At 38.6% G+C, this 23216-nt stretch overlaps 4 protein-coding genes across 4 annotated transcripts; all 4 read left to right on the top strand.

The window, feature by feature from the left end:
* Nucleotides 1-138: 138 nt before the first annotated feature.
* LOC125013658 (extracellular calcium-sensing receptor-like) lies at nt 139-3610 on the top strand. Its single transcript, XM_047594514.1, has 8 exons — nt 139-414; nt 560-646; nt 854-1123; nt 1364-1570; nt 1647-1922; nt 2179-2406; nt 2490-2613; nt 2697-3610. The coding sequence occupies exons 1-8, from the start codon at nt 154-156 to the stop codon at nt 3608-3610; spliced, it is 2367 nt and encodes a 788-aa protein (XP_047450470.1). The 5' UTR covers nt 139-153.
* A 1878-nt stretch (nt 3611-5488) lies between these two features.
* On the top strand, nt 5489-9502 carry LOC125013684 (extracellular calcium-sensing receptor-like). The gene is made up of 9 exons (XM_047594553.1): nt 5489-5637; nt 5886-6180; nt 6336-6422; nt 6749-7018; nt 7248-7454; nt 7559-7834; nt 8057-8284; nt 8373-8496; nt 8589-9502. Exons 1-9 carry the CDS (start codon nt 5528-5530, stop codon nt 9500-9502), a joined length of 2511 nt encoding a protein of 836 aa, XP_047450509.1. The 5' UTR covers nt 5489-5527.
* Nucleotides 9503-11296: 1794 nt separating this feature from the next.
* Nucleotides 11297-15355, top strand: LOC125013669 (extracellular calcium-sensing receptor-like). The gene is made up of 9 exons (XM_047594539.1): nt 11297-11487; nt 11704-11998; nt 12139-12225; nt 12444-12713; nt 13091-13297; nt 13393-13668; nt 13924-14151; nt 14235-14358; nt 14442-15355. The coding sequence occupies exons 1-9, from the start codon at nt 11378-11380 to the stop codon at nt 15353-15355; spliced, it is 2511 nt and encodes an 836-aa protein (XP_047450495.1). The 5' UTR covers nt 11297-11377.
* A 1715-nt stretch (nt 15356-17070) lies between these two features.
* Nucleotides 17071-20959, top strand: LOC125013688 (extracellular calcium-sensing receptor-like). Its single transcript, XM_047594558.1, has 9 exons — nt 17071-17246; nt 17463-17757; nt 17901-17987; nt 18220-18489; nt 18689-18892; nt 18994-19269; nt 19505-19732; nt 19826-19949; nt 20046-20959. Exons 1-9 carry the CDS (start codon nt 17137-17139, stop codon nt 20957-20959), a joined length of 2508 nt encoding a protein of 835 aa, XP_047450514.1. The 5' UTR covers nt 17071-17136.
* Nucleotides 20960-23216: the final 2257 nt, after the last annotated feature.

Here is a 23216-nt window from a genome sequence, read left to right as displayed (position 1 = left end):
TAGATATTCAGCTGCCTGAACCTATAGTTGTATAATGTATAGTTTATATGTATAGTTTTCATAGCTATTGCATGTTATTGTCATAGGTTCCGTAGTAAACTGTTAAATGTCTGTGTTAGTTTTGATGTTGTAGGATTTAGGCGTGTCCAGACCATGGCCTTTGCCATTGATGAGATCAACAGAAACCCAAACCTGCTGCCTAATGTGACTCTGGGATACAGTTTGTATGATAACTGTGCAAATGTTGGGATTGGATTCCGTGCAGCACTGTCATTAGCAAATGGTCAAGAGGAGCAAACTATATTAGATGAGAAATGTTTAGGAAACCCTCCAGTCATAGGGATTGTTGGTGAATCTTCTTCAACACGTTCTATTGCCATCTCCTCTGTGTTAGGTTTGTACAGAGTCCCTATGGTAAGTTTACTGTTCGACCATCCAATGGTTCTTCTGAATTAATTAGACCAAATTACAAATGTTGTCTTAGTTATTCAAGCAGTGCAGTCAATCTTTAAAGAAAAGTAATCAAATAATTTCACGATCCAGTCTCTATCTTTCATAGGTGAGTTATTATGCCACATGTTCCTGCCTGAGTGACCGGCAAAAATATCCATCCTTCTACAGAACAATCCCAAGTGATGTATTCCAGGTAAAAATCTTTGAGAAAAGAATAACGTTTCAATAATATTTCAGTCAAAACTTGTGTGAGATAATTATGTATAATAATATTTTTACATTTGTCTTCGATGTTTTTTTGGAATCAAAGTTATGGTATTGTCCCCGAACGAAAAACTTGGTTCACTGTGTAACATATTGTTATTTCCCTGTGCACTTTTTCCTCTGTGTGTTCACTTAGGTTCGTGCTATGATTCAGATTCTAAAGCACTTTGGTTGGACTTGGGCAGGTCTGCTGATCAGTGATGATGATTATGGACTCTATGCTGCAAGGTCTTTACAGTCCGACCTGAGTCTGTCAGGTGACGGCTGTCTGGCTTACATAGAGATTTTACCCTGGTCCAATGATCTAACTGAGTTTAGGAGGATTGTGGATGTGATGAAGAAATCCACAGCTCGTGTCGTCATAGTGTTTGCACACGAGACTCACATGATCAACCTCTTGGCAGAGGTAGGCCTTCAAATACAACTGCAATATAACTTTATTAATCAAATTAAATTAGCTGTATTTTTGCTTGTCACTCAAATTTCTCTGGTCCAGTAAAATATGTATGGAAATAAACAGGTATTATTTCAAGGCAGTTTATATATATGGATTTGGAGTGATATCACATTAATTTTAGTGGCATGATGAAATCTGTGTCTGTATCTGCATAACAATTTTCTATATTTGTTAATATTTGATTCACAGATCATAAGACAGAATGTGACAGGCCTGCAGTGGATGGCCAGTGAAGGCTGGACTGCATCTGATGTCCTCCAGAGCCCTCACTACATGCCGTACCTGGGTGGGACACTGGGCATTGCCATCCGTCGAGGAGAAATACCAGGGCTCAGGGACTTCATGTTACAAACACGTCCTGATCTACACCACAACAACAGCTTTGAAAATAGCACGGTGAACTCATTGGTCTGCAATCAATTATTGAGAATTAAGAATACTATTTGACATCTTTTATGTTCTTGTATTTCAGGTAAATCAGTTTTGGGAATTCACATTTCAGTGTAGATTTGCACCACCTCCAGCAGGTTGGGTGGAAGGTGGGGGGGCCCTGTGCACTGGACAGGAAGATATAGAGTTTGTGGAGAATGAACTTTTGGACATTTCCAACCTCAGAGGAGAGTATAATGTATACAAGGCTGTTTACGCTCTGGCCTATGCTCTTCATGATATGCTACAGTGCGAACCTGGGAGAGGTCCTTTCAGTGGAAACAGCTGTGGAAGTTTAAAAGGGCTGGAGCCGTGGCAGGTATGAGATCACATTACACTTCAACTGTTGACTGAATCTTGTGCTATGATATAATTTCATTTAGTCTGAAGGACTCAATACAAAAGTTTAAGATTTATAAAATGCTTGTCATTTTACTATTAGTAGTTAGACTTCACTTTAAACCAAATACTTTCTTTGCATGCAATATTTTAGAAGGTAGAGAGTGTTGAATTTGAAATGGTGATTAGTGAGTGTCGATTTATATTACCTCTGTTTCTTATTTGCATGATGACAGCTTTTGAATTACTTGGACAAGGTCAACTTCACCACATCATTTGGTGATCAAGTGTCATTTGATGAGAATGGTGATGCCTTACCAATATATGATATCCTAAATTGGTTGTGGCTCCCTGATGGAAGAACTATAGTTCAAAATGTGGGTGATGTAAAAAAGTCAGCCTTCAAAGGTGAAGAAATTACAATCAATGAAGACAAGATCTTCTGGAATTTCAAACCCAAAAAGGTCTGATGATTTTACTCTATTTTTGACTTATTTTAGCAGTGTTGCATAGTTTAAAATATACAATGCCTTTATTCTTCCTATAGCCACCCCGGTCAGTTTGTAGTGAGAGCTGTACTCCAGGTACTCGCATGGTGAGAAAGAAGGGGGAACCTTTGTGCTGCTTTGACTGCATCCCTTGTTCTGAGGGAGAGATCAGTAATGAGACCAGTGAGTGTTAATGGTTTAATTTTCTTTTTACTTTGTGTATATTATATCCTATATGTGTCTTACTATCTTCTCCTTATGTCCAGATTCTATGGAGTGCATCAGTTGTCCAGAGGACTTCTGGTCCAGCCCCCAGCGTGACCACTGTGTTCCTAAGAAAACAGAGTTCCTCTCCTACCAGGAACCTCTGGGTATCTGCTTGACAGTCACCTCATTACTGGGAACATTCATCTGTGCTATTGTTCTAGGGATATTTATCTACCATCGCAGTACCCCTATAGTACGCGCCAACAATTCTGAACTTAGTTTCCAGCTGTTGTTGTCTCTTAAGCTATGTTTCTTGTGTTCTCTGCTGTTCATTGGACGTCCCAGATTGTGGACATGCCAACTGAGACATGCAGCATTTGGGATCAGCTTTGTGCTTTGTGTCTCATGCATTCTGGTAAAAACAATGGTGGTTCTGGCTGTGTTCAAGGCTTCTAAGCCAGGAGGTGAAAGCAGTCTAAAGTGGTTTGGTGCTGGACAGCAAAGAGGAACAGTTCTGGTTCTTACTTTTATTCAAGCTGCAGTCTGTGCTGTCTGGCTTGTTTCTTCTTCACCAACTCCTCATAAAAACACACAATACCACAAGGATAAGATTGTTTATGAGTGTGTAGTTGGATCCACTGTTGGTTTTGGAATTTTATTGGGTTATATTGGCTTACTGGCCACCCTCAGTTTTATAATTGCATTTCTGTCAAGAAATCTTCCTGACACTTTCAATGAGGCCAAACTCATCACATTCAGCATGCTGATCTTCTGTGCTGTGTGGGTGGCCTTTGTCCCTGCTTACATCAGCTCACCAGGTAAATATGCAGATGCAGTGGAGGTATTTGCCATCCTGGCCTCCAGTTTTGGCCTCTTGTTGGCGCTGTTTGGGCCCAAATGTTACATAATCCTACTGAGACCAGAGAGAAACACAAAGAAAGCTATCATGGGTCGAGGAACCACCAACTCATGAAATGAGCGCTCCACATTTTTCAAAATTACAATTACGTGGCAGATAAAGTTATGTTGTTTTGATCATTTACACATTTACTTTGTTTTCAATTGTAGTTTCCCTTGACGAAACTAGAGGCAATAAAGAAATGTTAATGAAATCCCTTCAGTCAGTATTACATATTTTTTCTGTTTTCCAACTGATTATTTTTAATACAGCCCTCACCAATTTACCAGTATTGTAAGAATGGAGTTGTGTATATTTGTTGCACTCTTCAGAAATGTCAACATGTACTCACAATTGAGAGTACTGGGGAGTTGAGGTAAATACGCTATTTTAGGTTTAAATGTAAATGCATAACAGACATTCTAAACATAAAATTTATACCACAGTGAGAATATTATCTAACAAATTATAAATATAATGGAGAAAATTACTAAAATACAAAGGAACAACCAACTGTCTTTCTCAGTGTATGTTATTTCCAATAAATGGGCATGTTTCACACACACACACACAAATCCTGAAATTTCTATCTTAGTTAGAAGTGAGGACCGGCCAAAATGTCCTCACTTCTTAAAAAGACTTCACTTTGTTGATTCAAATTCTTACACCAGTCCTCAGTACGTAGTGAGTACAAGCATATAAACACACACACACACACGCACACAGTTTATGCATCATGTTTCATGGAAACTGAGCCTTGGGATACAATAATATGTATACAAATGTATTCTAATGTGATAAACTACATGAGCTTGAACAGGAAAAATGACAAGTGTGACATACATATAGTTCATCAACAAAGGATCACCACCTTAACATGGTGGAGGGTTTTGTGTGTCCCTGTAATCCTGGGAGCTATGTTGTCCGTGGCAGAAGTCCCCAGTGTTGTCCAAGTGCTTCTCAGATTTTATGCCCTCCTGCACAACATCCAAGCCTACCAGGGACACTGGTGGCGACACCATTTGGCAACAGGTTAACAGATCTTGCCCACTGTCCCCAGTGAGATTTCTTGGCCGACTGCTGCAGTCTGCAGGTGACCCCCTGCACTGGCCTGCACCTGTGCCCGTGGTTGCAGTCCCAAGCTGAGAAGGCTCTTCCGTACTGTCTGAGTGAATGCATAGGAGGAAGCAGTGGAAGGATGCACCATTGCTGCTATCAGTCCTAAGACCACAGTTGCTAGGTGACCCCTTCACCATAGCTACTCATGTGCCCGTCAGTCCCTGAAAGAGGGGTCAGTGCAGATGGGTCAGTTCTTCTTCTTATTATTATTGTTATTATTATTAATTATCATGTTACAATGATTTTTGCTTTTCACCTTATTAAAAAATACACTTGTACACTGCTTACATACTGTAACTGGTAAGTTTTGTACTATGTATTGTATTTTTCACCGTCAATTTTAGGACTTTTTTCACTGTACAGTTTTCTGCTACCATCTAGTGGCTATTTACTTTCACCGATACCAAGTGACTTGTATTTTTTTTTCTTCAGGTTTTTAAACTATAGACTCAAATGGAAGAACATTTGCAATTTACAACAGGGCAAGTACATGTAGATGTGTAATTAGTGGTGTCATCGTTGTGTAATTAACGTGGCAAGTTCCCATAGAAGTGGGTCCCACAGCTCAAATTTGGAAAAAATAAAACGTCACCAAGAAGATAGTCACTTTTTTTTTTTTTTTACGAATCCCTGCCCCAAGCTGCCTTTATGGGTGATTAAACAACATGATGAGTCAATAAAAGGAGATGACAAAGCTTTCAAACTTAATGACTGAGCTCAGCAAAGGTGTTAACTTGGGGTGAAGTCATGCAGCCATTTTTACACATCAACTTGCTCTTGCTTATGTTGTTGTATTCCTACTTTTCTTCTGCAGCATCCTCCCCTCCATTCTCCTCGTCTTGTCAGTTACAGGGACAGTTTCATCTAAATGGGATGCACAAGTCTGGAGATGTGGTTTTGGGTGGACTGTTTCAGATCCACTTCTTTTCTGTATTTCCTGACCTGTCTTTTACCTCTGCGCCAGACCAGCCTTCTTGCCATGGGTGAGTTTGTTTGGGAAAATATTAAAACCAGAAACTTGTGAAAATCAATGGCATTAGTTGAATGTATGTTTCACAATAAGCTCTTGCATGATAGATAGTTAGTGTGTTTCTACCATGTATGCAAATGCAGGTTTTTTAAAAAATATATGTTTCATGTAAATGTTACAATAACTGTTTCTCTTCAACTGGCTCAGTTGTATGCAAGGTCTGCACAGTTTGGATTGTAAAGTTTTGTATTTTTGTGTTAGTTTTGATGTTATAGGATTAAGACGGGCCCAAACAATGGCCTTTGCTATTGATGAGGTCAACAGAAACCCAAACCTGCTACCTAATGTGACTCTGGGATACAGTATTTATGATCACTGCATCAATGTTGGAATCGCATTCCGTGCAGCACTGTCATTAGCAAATGGTCAAGAAGAGCAAATTATATTAGATGACAAATGTGTAGGAAACCCTCCAATTCTGGGGATTGTGGGTGATTCTTCTTCTACACATTGTATCGCCATCTCCAATGTGTTAGGTTTGTACAGAGTCCCTATGGTAAGTTTTCTGCTGAGTGATCTAATAATTCTCTTGGATCATTTTCAGTTAGATTTATACTCACCATCAGTTGTAAAAATCAAAGCAAACAGAAGATTAATGACTTGGTAACATCTGTCAATTTATATAGGCTATACGGTCTGTGTCTTTCACAGGTGAGTTATTTTGCCACATGCGCCTGTCTGAGTGACCGGCAAAAATATCCATCCTTCTTTAGGATGATCCCAAGTGATGCTTTCCAGGTAAAAAACAACCTTTTTTTTTGAAAAAAATATCCAAATTAAAATACAAATACAACATTGTTTTTCAAATCAAAAAAATTATAAAGATTTATATTAATACTCCTTCTGTAAAAGAAAAATTGCCAATTTGAAATGAAATGATCGCAAATGAAAAAATATGCTGTTTTTGAGGAATATTATCCATTTCTGTTATTAAACTCTCTGTACTGTCTAAGACAAAGGAAGAAAAACATCTGAATGTGTGAAATCATTAAACGTGGCTCATGTTTTGAAGATTTTTCCAATGAAACATGATATATGTATCCCTCTCCCCTGTGTTCTCTTAGGTTCGTGCTATGATCCAGATCATGAAGCACTTTGGTTGGACTTGGGCAGGTCTGCTAGTTGTTGATGATGATTATGGACTCAATGCTGCCCGGTCCTTCCAGTCTGACCTGAGTCTGTCTGGTGAAGTTTGTCTGGCTTACATAGAGGTTTTACCCTGGGACAATGACCCAGCTGAACTAAGGAGGATTGTGGATATGATGAAGAAATCCACAGCACGTGTCGTCATAGGTTTTGTACATGACAGTCACATGCACTACCTCATGGAAGAGGTAGGCCTTCAAATATAACTGAAATACTGTATTTTTACTTGTGACTCAAAGTTTTCTGCTCCAGTAAATTATATATGTGAACACAACAGGTATCATTTTACTTTTAAGGACTATTTCAGTGCAGTTTATTTTTTAACAGTGAGATCACTTCCTCAGAGAAAAATTAATGAACTTCACTTCAGTGGCATGATGATATCTATTTTTATACTTGTTATAATATGATTCACAGATCATCAGACAGAATGTGACAGGCCTGCAGTGGATGGCCAGTGAAGCCTGGACAGCATCTGATGTCCTCCAGACCCCTCGCTTTATGCCGTACCTGGGTGGCACACTGGGCATTGCTATCCGTCGAGGAGAAATACCAGAGCTGAGGGACTTCATTTTACAAACACGTCCTGACCTACACTACAACAACAGCAAAGGAAATAACACAGTGAGAGTTTAACCCTGCAATCTAATCTACTATAATACGTTCTAGTAATTGTACTTCTATAGTATTGTAATTCTTCATACCACATGTTTTATCATATATTTCAGGTAAATCAGTTTTGGGAATTCATATTTCAGTGCAGATTTGCACCACCTCCAGCAGGTTGGGTGGAAGGTGGGGGAGCACTTTGCACTGGACAGGAAAAGCTAGAGTTTGTGGAGACTGAACTTTTGGACATTTCCAACCTCAGACCAGAGTATAACGTGTACAAGGCTGTGTATGCTCTGGCCCATGCCCTTGATGATGTGTTGCGGTGTGAGCCAGGCAAAGGGCCTTTCAGTGGAAACAGCTGTGGGAATTTGCAAGCACTGGAGCCGTGGCAGGTGTGATATCAAGTTAGATTCCAATTGTTAACTAAATTCTGTGATTTATAATTTGAATTCAGTTCAATTTAGTATGCGTAAGTAAATACACAAGATTAATTCACAAATCCACTGGTAGAGAGCTAGACCAATTTACCCTGCAGAAATCCCAGTGTGTAAAGAGAAACACAACATTTATTTTTTGTTCTCTTTTATTCTCCTCCCTTTCTAATTTGTAAACAGCTTCTGTATTACCTTGAAAGGGTCAACTTCACCACATCATTTGGTGATCACGTGTCATTTGATGAGAATGGTGATGTCTTACCAATATATGACATCATGAACTGGTTGTGGCTCCCTGATGGAAGAACTACAAATCAGAAAGTGGGTGAAGTTAAGAAGTCAGCCTTCAAAGGTGAAGAAATTACAATTGATGAAGAAAAAATCTTCTGGAACTTTGAAAACAAAAAGGTTTTTAGACTTCTTTTCTGAGTCACATGTATTTTACTGTAACAGTGATGCTGATTCTTATTTTCTATCTCTTCTTTTTTCCCTACAGCCGCCCCGCTCAGTTTGCAGTGAGAACTGTCCCCCAGGGACCCGAATGGTGAGAAAGAAGGGGGAACCTGTGTGCTGCTTTGACTGCATCCCTTGTTCTGAGGGAAAGATCAGTAATGAAACCAGTAGGTGTTCGTGTTTCAATTGTATTATTTATCTATTTATTTTTTAATTTGGACAAATTACATCCCCATATGTGTCTTCTCCTTATGTCCAGATTCTATGGAGTGCATCAGTTGTCCAGAGGACTTCTGGTCCAGCCCCCAGCGTGACCACTGTGTTCCTAAGAAAACAGAGTTTCTCTCCTACCAGGAACCTCTGGGTATCTGCTTGACAGTCACCTCATTACTGGGAACATTCATCTGTGCTATTGTTCTAGGGATATTTATCTACCATCGCAGTACCCCTATAGTACGCGCCAACAATTCTGAACTTAGTTTCCAGCTGTTGTTGTCTCTTAAGCTATGTTTCTTGTGTTCACTGTTATTCATTGGACGTCCCAGATTGTGGACATGCCAACTGAGACATGCAGCATTTGGGATCAGCTTTGTGCTTTGTGTCTCATGCATCTTGGTCAAAACCATAGTGGTTCTGGCTGTGTTCAAGGCCTCTAAGCCAGGAGGTGAAAGCAGTCTAAAGTGGTTTGGTGCTGGACAGCAAAGAGGAACAGTTCTGGTTCTTACTTTTATTCAAGCTGCAATCTGTACTACCTGGCTTGTATCTTTCTCACCAGCTCCTCACAAAAACACACAATACCACAAGGATAAGATAGTTTATGAGTGTATAGTTGGGTCAACTGTTGGTTTTGCAGTGTTGTTGGGTTATATTGGCTTACTGGCCACCCTCAGTTTTATAATTGCATTTCTTTCGAGAAATCTTCCTGACACTTTCAATGAGGCCAAACTCATCACATTCAGCATGTTGATCTTCTGTGCTGTGTGGGTGGCCTTTGTCCCTGCTTACATCAGCTCACCAGGTAAATATGCAGATGCGGTGGAGGTATTTGCCATCCTCGCCTCCAGTTTTGGCCTTTTGTTGGCGCTGTTTGGACCCAAATGTTACATAATCCTACTGAGACCAGAGAGAAACACAAAGAAAGCTATCATGGGTCGAGGAACCACCAACTCATGAAATGAGCGCTCCACATTTTTCAAAATTATTACATGGCAGATAAAGTTATGTTGTTTTGATCATTTACACATTTACTTTGTTTTCAATTGTAATCACTTGACGAAACTAGAGGCAATAAAGAAATGTTAATGAAATCCCTTCAGTCAGTATTACATATTTTTTCTGTTTTCCAACTGATTATTTTTAATACAGCCCTCACCAATTTACCAGTATTGTAAGAATGGAGTTGTGTATATTTGTTGCACTCTTCAGAAATGTCAACATGTACTCACAATTGAGAGTACTGAGGTGTTGAGGCAAATACACTATTTTAGGTTTAAATGTAAACACATAACAGACATTCTAAACATAAAATTTATACCACAGTGAGAATATTATCTATAAAATTATAAGTATAATGGAAAAAAATACTAAAGTACAAAGAAACAACCAACTGTCTTTCTCAGTGTATGTTATTTCCAATAAATGGGCATGTTTCACACACACACACACACACACACACACACACACACACACACATCCTTAAACTTATAACTTAGTTAGAAGTGAGGACCGGCCAAAATGTCCTCACTTCCTAAAAGGACTTCACTTTGTTGATTAAAATTCTTACACACGGTCCTCAGTACGTAGTGAGTACAAGCATATAAACACACACACGCAAACACACACACACACACACACACACACACACACACACACACACACACAATTTTTGCACCATGTTTCATTGGAAACTGAGCCTTGGGATACAATAATATATATACAACTGTAGCTTCTGATGTTATAAACTACATAAGCTGGAACAGGAAAAAAGACGAGTGTGACATACATATAGTACATCAACAAAGGATCACCACCTTAACATGGTGGAGGGCTTTGTGTGTCCCTGTGATCCTGGGAGCTATGTTGTCTGTGGCAGAAGCCCCCAGTAAAGTCTCCCAAGGTATATTGGTGTCAGGGGAGGGACAAGATGAAGAGTGATGACATTTTCTACTACATTTTAAAGAATTGAGGTAAATTAGGTCATCCTTCATGGAAGAGCGCGTGCGTGCTCTCAAAATGAATGTGTTGGCGCAAATTAATAATTTTAGTTTCTTACATTTTGTGTCTTACTATTGTGTTCACACAAGCCCTACAATCTGCAATGTGTTGGAAATGATAGGCTCAAATGCAGCACAGTACACTACAGTGACACTATAGTGACACTACCTCAGATGGTAGTGTCAACTTAAGTGATGTAATCAATAAAACAAACGTTGCACTCACAAACAGTTCTTGTATGAGTCTACCATCTTCAGGTATTTTTAGTTCATTTTGTTGGGTGATGGTGAATATTTTCTCTACATTATAGTGTATGTAGGCTTAAAGCTAACGTTTCTAACTTTTGTGTACAAGGTACAATACAGATACACAGGCATATGAAGAATAAAGATAGCATAGCATAGCATAGCATAGCATAGCATAGCAAAGAAAACTGAAATATGCCTCAGTAATGAGTAACTCAAATCAAACTTGTGAATAACCTGTGAAAGTTATTAACATGATGAGATGTTATTCACATTAATTCTGCTTGAATACAAAATAATTGCATGCGATTCATTTTACATGTTAGGCCCTGCCCCTTCTACGTCTTTTGCCCTGATGGGTGGTATACAGGAATAAACATGACTGAAAATTAATAAAAAGGGGTGACAAAAAAATCAAATTTAATGACTGAGATCAGCAAATAGGAAAACCAAGGGGGAAGTCATGCAGCCATTTTTACGTCCAAGCTTGCTCTTGCTTATGTTGTTATATTCCTACATTTCTTCTGCAGCGTCCTCCCCTCCATTCTCCTCGTCTTGTCAGTTACAGGGACAGTTTCATCTAAATGGGATGCACAAGTCTGGAGACGTGGTTCTGGGTGGACTCTTTCGAATCCACTTCTTTTCTGTGGTTCCTGACCTGTCTTTCACCTATGAGCCGCAACAGCCTTCTTGCTATGGGTGAGTCAGTCAGGGAAACAACAAAAATAGAATGTGATAATCAGATATGTTACAAAAGTTACATATTTTCAGAATTTATTTTTCAAACTTTTGTTAAAATTATAGGAGATAATTTGGAGCCTGTCTGATTCAGCTGTATAATGTTTACATAGTTTTCATAGCTATTGTATGTTATTGTCATAGGTTCCATGGTAAAGTGTTAAATGTCTGTGTTAGTTTTGATGTTGTAGGATTTAGGCGTGCCCAGACCATGGCCTTTGCTATTGATGAGATCAACAGAAACCCAAACCTGCTGCCTAATGTGACTCTGGGATACAGTTTGTATGATAACTGTGCAAATGTTGGGATTGGATTCCGTGCAGCACTGTCATTAGCAAATGGTCAAGAGGAGCAAATTATATTAGATGAGAAATGTTTAGGAAACCCTCCAGTCATAGGGATTGTTGGTGAATCTTCTTCTACACGTTCTATTGCCATCTCCTCTGTGTTAGGTTTGTACAGAGTCCCTATGGTAAGTTTTCAGCTTGACCATCTAATGATTACTCTGAATCAATCAGACCAAATTACAAATGTTGTCTCAATTGTACATGCAATTAAGTCAATCTTTCAAGTACTCAAATAATATCATGATCCAGTCTCTATCTTTCATAGGTGAGTTATTATGCCACGTGCTCCTGCCTGAGTGACCGGCAAAAGTATCCATCCTTCTACAGGACAATCCCAAATGATGTTTTCCAGGTAAATATCTCTGAAAAAAAAAAAAAAAGAATAATGAAAAAACAACAACAACAACAACAACAAAATGTTTCTTGCAAATGATATCGACAGAATATGAACATAATTATGTATCACAACATTTTTGTCTTTGTCTTCTGTATTTTTATTTTTTTTTTTAAATCGAAATGAAATTGATCAGTTATTTCCCTGTGCACTTTTTCCTCTGTGTGTTCTCTTAGGTTCGTGCTATGATTCAGATTCTAAAGCACTTTGGTTGGACTTGGGCGGGTCTGCTGATCAGTGATGATGATTATGGACTCTATGCTGCAAGGTCTTTACAGTCCGACCTGAGTCTGTCTGGTGACGGCTGTCTGGCTTACATAGAGATTTTACCCTGGTCCAATGATCTAACTGAGTTTAGGAGGATTGTGGATGTGATGAAGAAATCCACAGCTCGTGTCGTCATAGTGTTTGCACATGAGAGTCACATGATCAACCTCATGGCAGAGGTAGGCCTTCAAATACGGCTGAAATATAACTTATGGAAATGAATCAACTGTCCAGTAAAATATGCATGTAAACACAAAATTATTAAATTTTAAAGCCTTTTTCAATGCAGTTTATTTTTTAAAGTTTTGGAGTGATATCACTTCCTCAGAGAAAAATATTATATTTGGTATTATATGATTCACAGGTGGTGAAGTAGGTTGGAATTCAAAGACCATAAATTTGTTTAATTACACAGTCGTTTTCTGGAAAGGCAACATAGGAGTTTTCCAAAAGTGAATATTTACTGTGAAAAAAATAACAAATTCAGTTGTATGTGGATAGAATGAGACTTTAGTAGCATGACAGTCTAATTAATTTGTGAATATTTGATTCACAGATCATAAGGCAGAATGTGACAGGCCTGCAGTGGATGGCCAGTGAAGCCTGGACAGCAGGTGCTGTCCTCCAGAGCCCTCACTACATGCCGTACCTGGGTGGGACACTGGGAATTGCCATCCGTCGAGGAGAAATACCAGGACTCAGGCACTTCATGTTACAAACACGCCCTGATCTACACCACAACAATAGCTTTGAAAATAGCACGGTGAAATCATTGCCCTGCAATCAATTATTGAGAATTAAGAATAATGTTTGTCATGTTTTCCTAACATATTTTTCTTTTCGTTTTTTGTAATTCAGGTAAATCAGTTTTGGGAATTCACATTTCAGTGTAGATTTGCACCACCTCCAGAAGGTTGGGTGGAAGGTGGGGGGGCTCTGTGCACTGGACGGGAAGATATAGAATTTGTGGACAATGAACTTTTGGACATTTCCGACCTCAGAGGAGAGTATAATGTATACAAGGCAGTTTATGCTCTGGCCTATGCTCTTCATGATATGCTACAGTGCAAACCTGGAAGAGGTCCTTTCAGTGGAAACAGCTGTGGAAATTTAAAAGGGCTGGAGCCGTGGCAGGTATGAGATCACATTACACTTGTGCTATGATATAATTTCCATTTAGTCGAAAGGACTCAACACAAAGTTTTAAACATCATATAATACTTGTTATTTTACTATTAGTGGTTTGACTTTAAACCAAATAATTTGATCTCTGCATGCAGTATGTTAGAAGAGTAGAGAGTGCTGAATTTGGAATAGTGATTATCACTATGCCAAGTGTTTTTTCTACCCACTTTGATTTACCTTACCTTCATATTTGTGTTTTGACAGCTTCTGTATTATTTGGACAAGGTCAACTTCACCACATCATTTGGTGATGAAGTCTCATTTGATGAGAATGGTGATGCCTTACCAATATATGATATCCTAAATTGGTTGTGGCTCCCTGATGGAAGAACTGTAGCTCAAAATGTGGGTGACGTTAAAAAGTCAGCCTTCAAAGGTGAAGAAATTACAATCGATGAAGACAAGATCTTCTGGAATTTCAAAAACAAAAAGGTCTGACTGTTTTAAACTATTTTTAACTTATTTTAGCAGTGTTGCATATTTTAAAAGATACAATGTCTTTATTCTTCCTATAGCCGCCTCGGTCAGTTTGCAGTGAGAGCTGTACTCCAGGTACGCGCATGGTGAGAAAGAAGGGGGAACCTTTGTGCTGCTTTGACTGCATCCCTTGTTCTGAGGGAGAGATCAGTAATGAAACCAGTGAGTGTTGGTGGTTTAATTTTCTTTTTACTTTGTGTATATTATATCCTGTATGTGTCTCACTATGTTCTCCTTATGTCCAGATTCTATGGAGTGCATCAGTTGTCCAGAAGACTTCTGGTCCAGCCCCCAGCGTGACCACTGTGTTCCTAAGAAAACAGAGTTCCTCTCCTACCAGGAACCACTGGGTATCTGCTTGACAGTCACCTCACTACTGGGAACATTCATCTGTGCTATTGTTCTAGGGATATTTATCTACCATCGCAGTACCCCTATAGTACGCGCCAACAATTCTGAACTTAGTTTCCAGCTGTTGTTGTCTCTTAAGCTATGTTTCTTGTGTTCTCTGCTGTTCATTGGACGTCCCAGCCTTTGGACATGCCAACTGAGACATGCAGCATTTGGGATCAGCTTTGTGCTTTGTGTTTCATGTATCCTGGTAAAAACCATGGTAGTCCTGGCTGTGTTCAAGGCCTCTAAGCCAGGAGGTGAAAGCAGTCTAAAGTGGTTTGGTGCTGGACAGCAAAGGGGAACAGTTCTGGTTCTTACTTTTATTCAAGCTGCTATCTGCACTGTCTGGCTTGTTTCTTCTTCACCAACTCCTCATAAAAACACACAATACCACAAGGATAAGATAGTTTATGAGTGTGTAGTTGGATCCACTGTTGGTTTTGGAATTTTATTGGGTTATATTGGCTTACTGGCCACCCTCAGTTTTATAATTGCATTTCTTTCGAGAAATCTTCCAGACAGTTTCAATGAGGCCAAACTCATCACATTCAGCATGTTGATCTTCTGTGCTGTGTGGGTGGCCTTTGTCCCTGCTTACATTAGCTCACCAGGTAAATATGCAGATGCAGTGGAAGTATTTGCCATCCTGGCCTCCAGTTTTGGCCTTTTGTTGGCGCTGTTTGGACCCAAATGTTACATAATCCTACTGAGACCAGAGAGGAACACAAAGAAAGCTATCATGGGTCGAGGAACCACCAACTCATAAAATGAGCACTCCACATTTTTAAAATTACAATTATGTGGCAGATAAAGTTATGTTGTTTTGATCATTTACACATTTACTTTGTTTTCAATTGTAGTTTCCCTTGACGAAACTAGAGGCAATAAAGAAATGTTAATGAAATCCCTTCAGTCAGTTTTACATATTTTTTCTGTTTTCCAACTGATTGTTTTCAATACAGCCCTCACTGATTTATCAACACTTATTAATCTGTCGTTGTATCAGACTAAACACAGTTGATTACATCAATATTCAGGATATATCGCTTTTACCAGTATTGTAAGAATGGAGTTGTGTATATTTGTTGCACTATTCTGAATTGTCAACATGTACTCACAATTGAGAGTACTGGGGAGTTGAGGTAAATACGCTATTTTAGGTTTAAATGTAAACACATAACAGACATTCTAAACATAAAATTTATACCACAGTTAGAATATTATTTTTGGAGAATGGAGAAAATTACTAAAATACAAAGAAACAACCAACTGTCTTTCTCAGTGTATGTTATTTCCAATAAATGGGCATGTTTCACACACACACACACAAATCCTGAAACTTCTATCTTAGTTAGAAGTGAGGACCGGCCAAAATGTCCTCACTTCCTAAAAAGACTTCACTTTGTTGATTCAAAATCTTACACCGGTCCTCAGTATGTAACGAGTACAAACACACACACACACACACACACACACACACACACAGACACACAATTTTTGCATCATGTTTCATGGAAACTGAGCCTTGGCCCAACTGTAGCTTCTGATGTTATAAACTACATAAACTGGAACAGGAAAAAAGACGAGTGTGACATACATATAGTACATCAACAAAGGATCATCACCTTAACATGGTGAAGGGCTTTGTGTGTCCCTGTGATCCTGGGAGCCTAGATCCCTAGACATTTTCTACTACATTTGAAAGAATTGAGGTAAATTAGGTCATCCTTCATGGAATGCTCTCACAATGAATGTGTTGGCACAAATTGATAATTTTAGTTTCTTACATTTTGTGCCTTACTATTGTGTTCACACAAGCCCTACAATCTGCGATGTGTTGGAAATGATAGGCTCAAATGCAGCACAGTACATTACAGTGACACTATAGTGACACTACCTCAGATGGTAGCGTCAACTTAAGTGATGTAATCAATAAAACAAACATTGCACTCACAAACCGTTGTATTAGTCTACCATCTTCAGGTATTTTTAGTTCATTTTGTTGGGTGATGGTGAATATTTTCTTTGCATCATAGTGTAGGCTTAAAGCTGCAGAGATCTAACTTTTGTGTACAAGGTACAATACAGATACACAGGCATATGAAGAATAAAGATAGCATAGCATAGCATAGCATAGCATAGCAAACTGAAATATGCCTCAGTAATGAGTAACTCAAATCAAACTTGTGAATAACCTGTGAAAGTTATTAACATGATGAGATGTTATTCACATTAATTCTGCTTGAATACAAAATAATTGCATGCGATTCATTTTACATGTTAGGCCCTGCCCCTTCTACATCTTTTGCCCTGATGGGTGGTATACAGGAATAAACATGACTGAAAATTAATAAAAAGGGGTGACAAAAAAATCAAATTTAATGACTGAGATCAGCAAATGGGAAAACCAAGGGGGAAGTCATGCAGCCATTTTTACTCCCAAGCTTGCTCTTGCTCATGTTGTTGTATTCCTACTTTTCTTCTACAGTGTCCTCCCCTCCATTCTCCTCGTCTTGTCAGTTACAGGGACAGTTTCATCTAAATGGGATGCACAAGTCTGGAGACGTGGTTCTGGGTGGACTCTTTCGAATCCACTTCTTTTCTGTGGTTCCTGACCTGTCTTTCACCTATGAGCCACAACAGCCTTCTTGCTATGGGTGAGTCTGTCAGGGAAACAATAAAAATAGAATGTGATAATCAGATATGTTACAAAAGTTACATATTTTCAGGATTTATTTTTCAAACTTTTCTTAAAATGAATGAAGATAATTTGGAGCCTGTCTGATTCAGCTGTATAATGTTTACATAGTTTTCATAGCTATTGTATGTTATTGTCACAGGTTCCATAGTAAACTGTTAAATGTCTGTGTTAGTTTTGATGTTGTAGGATTTAGGCGTGCCCAGACCATGGCCTTTGCTATTGATGAGATCAACAGAAACCCAAACCTGCTGCCTAATGTGACTCTGGGATACAGTTTGTATGATAACTGTGCAAATGTTGGGATTGGCTTCCGTGCAGCCCTGTCATTAGCAAATGGTCAAGAGGAGCAAACTATATTAGATGAGAAATGTTTAGGAAACCCTCCAGTCATAGGGATTGTTGGTGAATCTTCTTCTACACGTTCTATTGCCATCTCCTCTGTGTTAGGTCTGTACAGAGTCCCTATGGTAAGTTTTCAGCTTGACTATCCAATAATTCCTCTGAATCAATAAGATCAAATTCCAAACGTTGTCTTAGTTATTCATGCAATGCAGTAAATCTTGAAATTAAAGTTCTCAAATAATTTCATGATCCAGTTTGTCTTTAATAGGTGAGTTATTCTTCCACATGTTCCTGCCTGAGTGACCGGCAAAAGTATCCATCCTTCTACAGAACAATCCCAAGTGATGTTTTCCAGGTAAAACTCTCTGAAGAAAGAATCATGAAAAAAATATATGTTTCAGTCAAAACATATGGACAGATTATGAAGATAATTATGTATGATAATATTTTTGACTTTGTCTTCGATAGTGTTTTTTAGTATATCATGACATTTTTGCAAAAAGCAAAACTTGAATGTAATCATTTAACTTGGTTCACTGTGTAACAAATTGATCAGTTATTTCCCTGTCCATGTTTTTTTCTCTTAGGTTCGTGCTATGATTCAGATTCTAAAGCACTTTGATTGGACTTGGGCAGGTCTGCTGATCAGTGATGATGATTATGGACTCTATGCTGCAAGGTCTTTACAGTCTGACCTGAGTCTCTCTGGTGACGGCTGTCTGGCTTACATAGAGATTTTACCCTGGTCCAATGATCTAACTGAGTTTAGGAGGATTGCGGATGTGATGAAGAAATCCACAGCTCGTGTTGTCATTGTTTTTGCACATGAGAGTCACATGATCAACCTCATGAAAGAGGTTGGGATTCAAACACAACTAAATTATGAATTGATATTAAAGTAACATGGGAGTTATGCATAAGTGAATATTTCCTGTGTAAAAAATGGATGATAACTTAAATAATTCAGAATAGACGGCATTTATTCAGTTCTTCATTGGCAGAATGAGACTTCACTTCAGTAGCATGACAATATATTTTTTTTCATTTGATTCACAGATCATCAGACAGAATGTAACAGGCCTCCAGTGGATGGCCAGTGAAGCCTGGGCGGTTACTGCTGTTCTCCAGACCCCTCACTACATGCCATACCTGGGTGGGACACTGGGCATTGCCATCCGTCGAGGAGAAATACCAGGGCTCAGGGACTTCTTGTTACAAACACGTCCTGATCCACATCATAGTAGCTACGAAAATAGCACGGTGAATTCATTACCCTGCATTAATTATTTAAAAGACTTATATTTAGTCATGTTTTTCTAATGTATAGTTTTTTTGTTTGTTTTGTTTTTACTGTATTTCAGGTAAATCTGTTTTGGGAATTCACATTTCAGTGTAGATTTGCACCACCTCCAGCAGGTTGGGTGGAAGGTGGGGGGGCCCTGTGCACTGGACAGGAAGATATGGAGTTTGTGCACACAGAGTTCTTGGACATTTCAGAGCTCAGACCAGAGTATAATGTGTACAAGGCTGTTTACGCTCTGGCCTATGCTCTTCATGATATGCTGCAGTGTGAACCTGGGAGGGGTCCTTTCAGTGGAAACAGCTGTGGAAATTTGAAAGGGCTGGAGCCGTGGCAGGTATGAGATCACGTTACACTTCACCTGTTGAATGAGTCCTGTGCTATGATGTAGTTTGCATTTAATCTAAAAGACTGACTAGAAAGTTTTGAAAATTACTTATGAAAAAACTAACTCTACTGTTTGTGATTGAACTGCACTTTAAAACAAATACATTATTCCACACTGTTTTCTGTTTCAAGGTTTTTTTCTATCCTGTTTGTCGCATGTAATTTTCTTATTTGCATGTTGACAGCTTCTGTATTACTTGAACAAGGTCAACTTCACCACATCATTTGGTGATCAAGTGTCATTTGATGAGAATGGTGATGCCTTACCAATATATGATATCCTAAATTGGTTGTGGCTCCCTGATGGAAGAACTGTAGTTCAAAATGTTGGTGAAGTTAAAAAGTCAGCCTTCAAAGGTGAAGAAATTACAATCGATGAAGAGAAAATCTTCTGGAATTTCAAAACCAAAAAGGTCTGACTGCTTTATTATATTTTGACCAATCTTTAACTTATTTTAGCAGTGTTGCATAGTGTAAAATAACAATTCTGTCATTTCTTCCTATAGCCGCCCCGGTCACTTTGTAGTGAGAGCTGTCCTCCAGGTATGCGTGTAATGAGAAAGAAGGGGGAACCTGAGTGCTGTTTTGACTGCATCCCTTGTTCTGAGGGAGAGATCAGTAATGAGACCAGTGGGTGTTTATTTTATTTTTTATCAGTCTTCATTCTTTCTTTTTACTTTGTGTACATTGCACCCCATATGTATCTCATCTTCTCCTTTTATTCAGACTCTGTGGAGTGCATCAGTTGTCCAGAGGACTTCTGGTCCAGCCCTCAGCATGACCACTGTGTTCCTAAGAAAACAGAGTTCCTCTCCTACCAGGAACCTCTGGGTATCTGCTTGGCAGTCACCTCATTACTGGGAACATTCATCTGTGCTATTGTTCTAGGGATATTTATCTACCATCGCAGTACCCCTATAGTACGCGCCAACAATTCTGAACTTAGTTTCCAGCTGTTGTTGTCTCTTAAGCTATGTTTCTTGTGTTCACTGTTATTCATTGGACGCCCCAGATTGTGGACATGCCAACTGAGACATGCAGCATTTGGGATCAGCTTTGTGCTTTGTGTCTCATGCATTCTGGTAAAAACCATGGTGGTTCTGGCTGTGTTCAAGGCCTCTAAGCCAGGAGGTGAAAGCAGTCTTAAGTGGTTTGGTTTAATGCAGCAGAGAGGAACAGTTCTGGTTCTTACGTCTATTCAAGCAGCTATCTGTGCTGCCTGGCTTGTTTCTTCCTCACCAGCTCCTCATAAAAACACACAATACCACAATGATAAGATAGTTTATGAGTGTGTAGTTGGGTCCACTGTTGGTTTTGCAGTGTTGTTGGGTTATATTGGCTTACTGGCCTTCCTCAGTTTTATAATTGCATTTCTTTCAAGAAATCTTCCAGACAGTTTCAATGAGGCCAAACTCATCACATTCAGCATGCTCATCTTCTGTGCTGTGTGGGTGGCCTTTGTCCCAGCTTACATCAGCTCACCAGGTAAATATGCTGATGCACTGGAGGCATTTGCCATCCTGGCCTCCAGCTTTGGCCTCTTGGTAGCGCTGTTTGGACCCAAATGTTACATAATCCTCCTGAGACCAGAGAGGAACACAAAGAAAGCTATCATGGGTCGAGGTACCACCAACTCATGAAATGAGCACTCAAATTTTTTCAGATTCATAATTATATGACAGGATTATGTTGTATCATAATTTAAACTTTTTATATTGTATTCAGCTGTACTCACTAGACTAGACTAGAGTCAATAAAGAAATGTTATTAAAATGTCTTCAATCATTATTATTAAATATTTTCTTTGGTTTCTAAAGTTCAAACATTCTAATTATGTCAGTGAATTATGTTAGTGTGCTTTTAACCCACCTTCAGTCACTGTATCAGATAACACACAATTGAGTACATCAGTATTAAGGATATCACCATATTTTTTATTTTATTTCATATTGTACCTTTCACAGTGTCAGAGGCAGCATTTTCTTTCTTTAAGCAAATCCATTTAAAGCTATATTCTTCCACATTTCAAGGAAAAGAAAAGAGTATATTCATTGTGCTTTGCATAGTATTCACATGCACTAATAATTATTGTACTGGCGTAAACAAGCTTGAAATATAAATGCATCACTGACAGTCTGAACATAAACTCTATAACACAATCAGAATATCATCTCAGAATGTGACGATATAAAAGGCTAAGTTTTTCAAAGACAAAATTTAAATAGTCAAAGGAAAACATTCATATGTTTCTAGGCGCTGATGTCAACCACATGTTACTTGTTGTCTCTGAGGATGCATGAGGTGCATGAATTACAAAAGAAACCTTACACATACTTCATACTTCACAAATGGTTGAAAATAAATACAAATGTTTAAAGCAGAAATGTGTTTAATGAAAGTTATTATTTATTGACTCCTATTATTTAAATTGTCCACATGTTGATAACCACCAACTAAATCTATATAAAGTTGCCAGAATTAGCAACCAACTTTTAAGACTGAATTATTAAGAACTGGCTGTTGTAAACTTTGATAAAAAGCATAACTTTGTCTGCCATATAATATGCACTAGGGGTTGTACCAACTTGTCCACTCCTACTGCTGTGTCATGATGCTTTAAGCGGGAAGTTGACCAGTCACCGATCATGTGACCATAGCAACACGGACACCTCCCAGAAGACAGGCAAAGCACGAGGCAATTGACTGACATACATTCAGTCATTATTACTAGTCTGTAACCCATGTCTAGCATGTTTTTAGAATTGCAGCGACAAAGGAAATTAGCTCTCTGCTAAAAAGAGTGAGACCTTTTGAAATAAATAAATAAATACAACTGGTACACATGCAGGGAGCGAGTCCTCTGCTGTAGGTGGGGAAACTGAAGCATTGATTGATATTGAAATGACATGGATAAAAGTGTCCAAACTGCCGTAGACTTATACTAACTTTATTAGCATGCAGTTCGTGAGTGAAAACGTCTGCGTCCACTGAGTTACTTTTGACTGCTAAAAAACAACATCACATGGTTTTGGAAGAACTGTATAGAGTGTAAATATGAAGTGTTACTACTGTTGCAGTTGTGCAGTGTTTAATAGTTTTGTATAATTTAATGCACACTCAGCTGTCTAGTTTATTTTCATTTGTGCATATTGAGGTTGATTCAGCAGATAAAATTGTGTGAACATGTACTGCCTCACACGCTAAGCATTAGAAAGCTCAAAAACTAGGTTTATTTTGAGTTTTGGAATATTTGATGAATGTAACTTAGTAGACTTTTGTGTGTGTGCATACCTGTAGTAAAAGGTAGATATTGACAGAGTTTGATACTCAAATCCTAGCATCGCAGCAGTATCACACACCTGGAACTGATGCCGTTATTGAAATGCGTTGGTTTGCTCAACTGACTACTGTTGCCCTCGGCACTGGTGAGAAATTACCAGACCCATATCATATTCCGAGTGAGGAATGGATTGCAGATATGTCCAAATGGCCATATTCACATACAATTATCTATCATAGTGTGTACCAATGGATAGGAATCGATAGAAATTGCTGTTGCAATGGGAAAGAGCGTAGAAATTGTCAAAAAAGACTGGAAAAAATGTAAAGGACTAATTCAGTAGGGCACATAAACAAATTTTAAATAAATTTTGAACATAGCAGAAATACAATTAAAAATAGAAAGAAAACAACTGAAGATTAGTGTCTGAAAGTGAGGCCAAGAATAGATTTCATTGTTGCAAATCATTACTTTCTACTGCGTCAAGTGTCTACTTGACTTTCCCTACATATTTGTTGACTTTAAAAAATCATTCATATGCACCTGTTTCAAATATCAGGGCTTTTGGAAGGAGACTTTATGGCAATAATAATAATAATAATAATAATAATAATAAT

Source organism: Mugil cephalus, chromosome 9 (genome assembly GCF_022458985.1).
Source record: "Mugil cephalus isolate CIBA_MC_2020 chromosome 9, CIBA_Mcephalus_1.1, whole genome shotgun sequence".
Classification (NCBI taxonomy): Eukaryota; Metazoa; Chordata; class Actinopteri; order Mugiliformes; family Mugilidae; genus Mugil; species Mugil cephalus.
The sequence above is the reverse complement of the archived record's forward strand: the minus strand, read 5'-3'. Positions and strand labels throughout refer to the sequence as shown.

Bases quoted from the DNA above. Each gene is read 5' to 3' on its own strand.
- LOC125013658 (XM_047594514.1), top strand. From the start codon at position 154: ATGGCCTTTGCCATTGATGAGATCAACAGAAACCCAAACCTGCTGCCT. The intron at 415-559 runs GTAAGTTTACTG...TATCTTTCATAG, and splicing joins GTTTGTACAGAGTCCCTATG to GTGAGTTATTATGCCACATG. The intron at 647-853 runs GTAAAAATCTTT...GTGTTCACTTAG, and splicing joins TCCCAAGTGATGTATTCCAG to GTTCGTGCTATGATTCAGAT.
- LOC125013684 (XM_047594553.1), top strand. From the start codon at position 5,528: ATGCACAAGTCTGGAGATGTGGTTTTGGGTGGACTGTTTCAGATCCAC. The intron at 6,423-6,748 runs GTAAAAAACAAC...GTGTTCTCTTAG, and splicing joins TCCCAAGTGATGCTTTCCAG to GTTCGTGCTATGATCCAGAT. The intron at 7,455-7,558 runs GTGAGAGTTTAA...CATATATTTCAG, and splicing joins ACAGCAAAGGAAATAACACA to GTAAATCAGTTTTGGGAATT.
- LOC125013669 (XM_047594539.1), top strand. From the start codon at position 11,378: ATGCACAAGTCTGGAGACGTGGTTCTGGGTGGACTCTTTCGAATCCAC. The intron at 13,298-13,392 runs GTGAAATCATTG...TTTGTAATTCAG, and splicing joins ATAGCTTTGAAAATAGCACG to GTAAATCAGTTTTGGGAATT. The intron at 14,359-14,441 runs GTGAGTGTTGGT...CCTTATGTCCAG, and splicing joins AGAGATCAGTAATGAAACCA to ATTCTATGGAGTGCATCAGT.
- LOC125013688 (XM_047594558.1), top strand. From the start codon at position 17,137: ATGCACAAGTCTGGAGACGTGGTTCTGGGTGGACTCTTTCGAATCCAC. The intron at 17,988-18,219 runs GTAAAACTCTCT...TTTTTCTCTTAG, and splicing joins TCCCAAGTGATGTTTTCCAG to GTTCGTGCTATGATTCAGAT. The intron at 18,490-18,688 runs GTTGGGATTCAA...TTTGATTCACAG, and splicing joins TGATCAACCTCATGAAAGAG to ATCATCAGACAGAATGTAAC.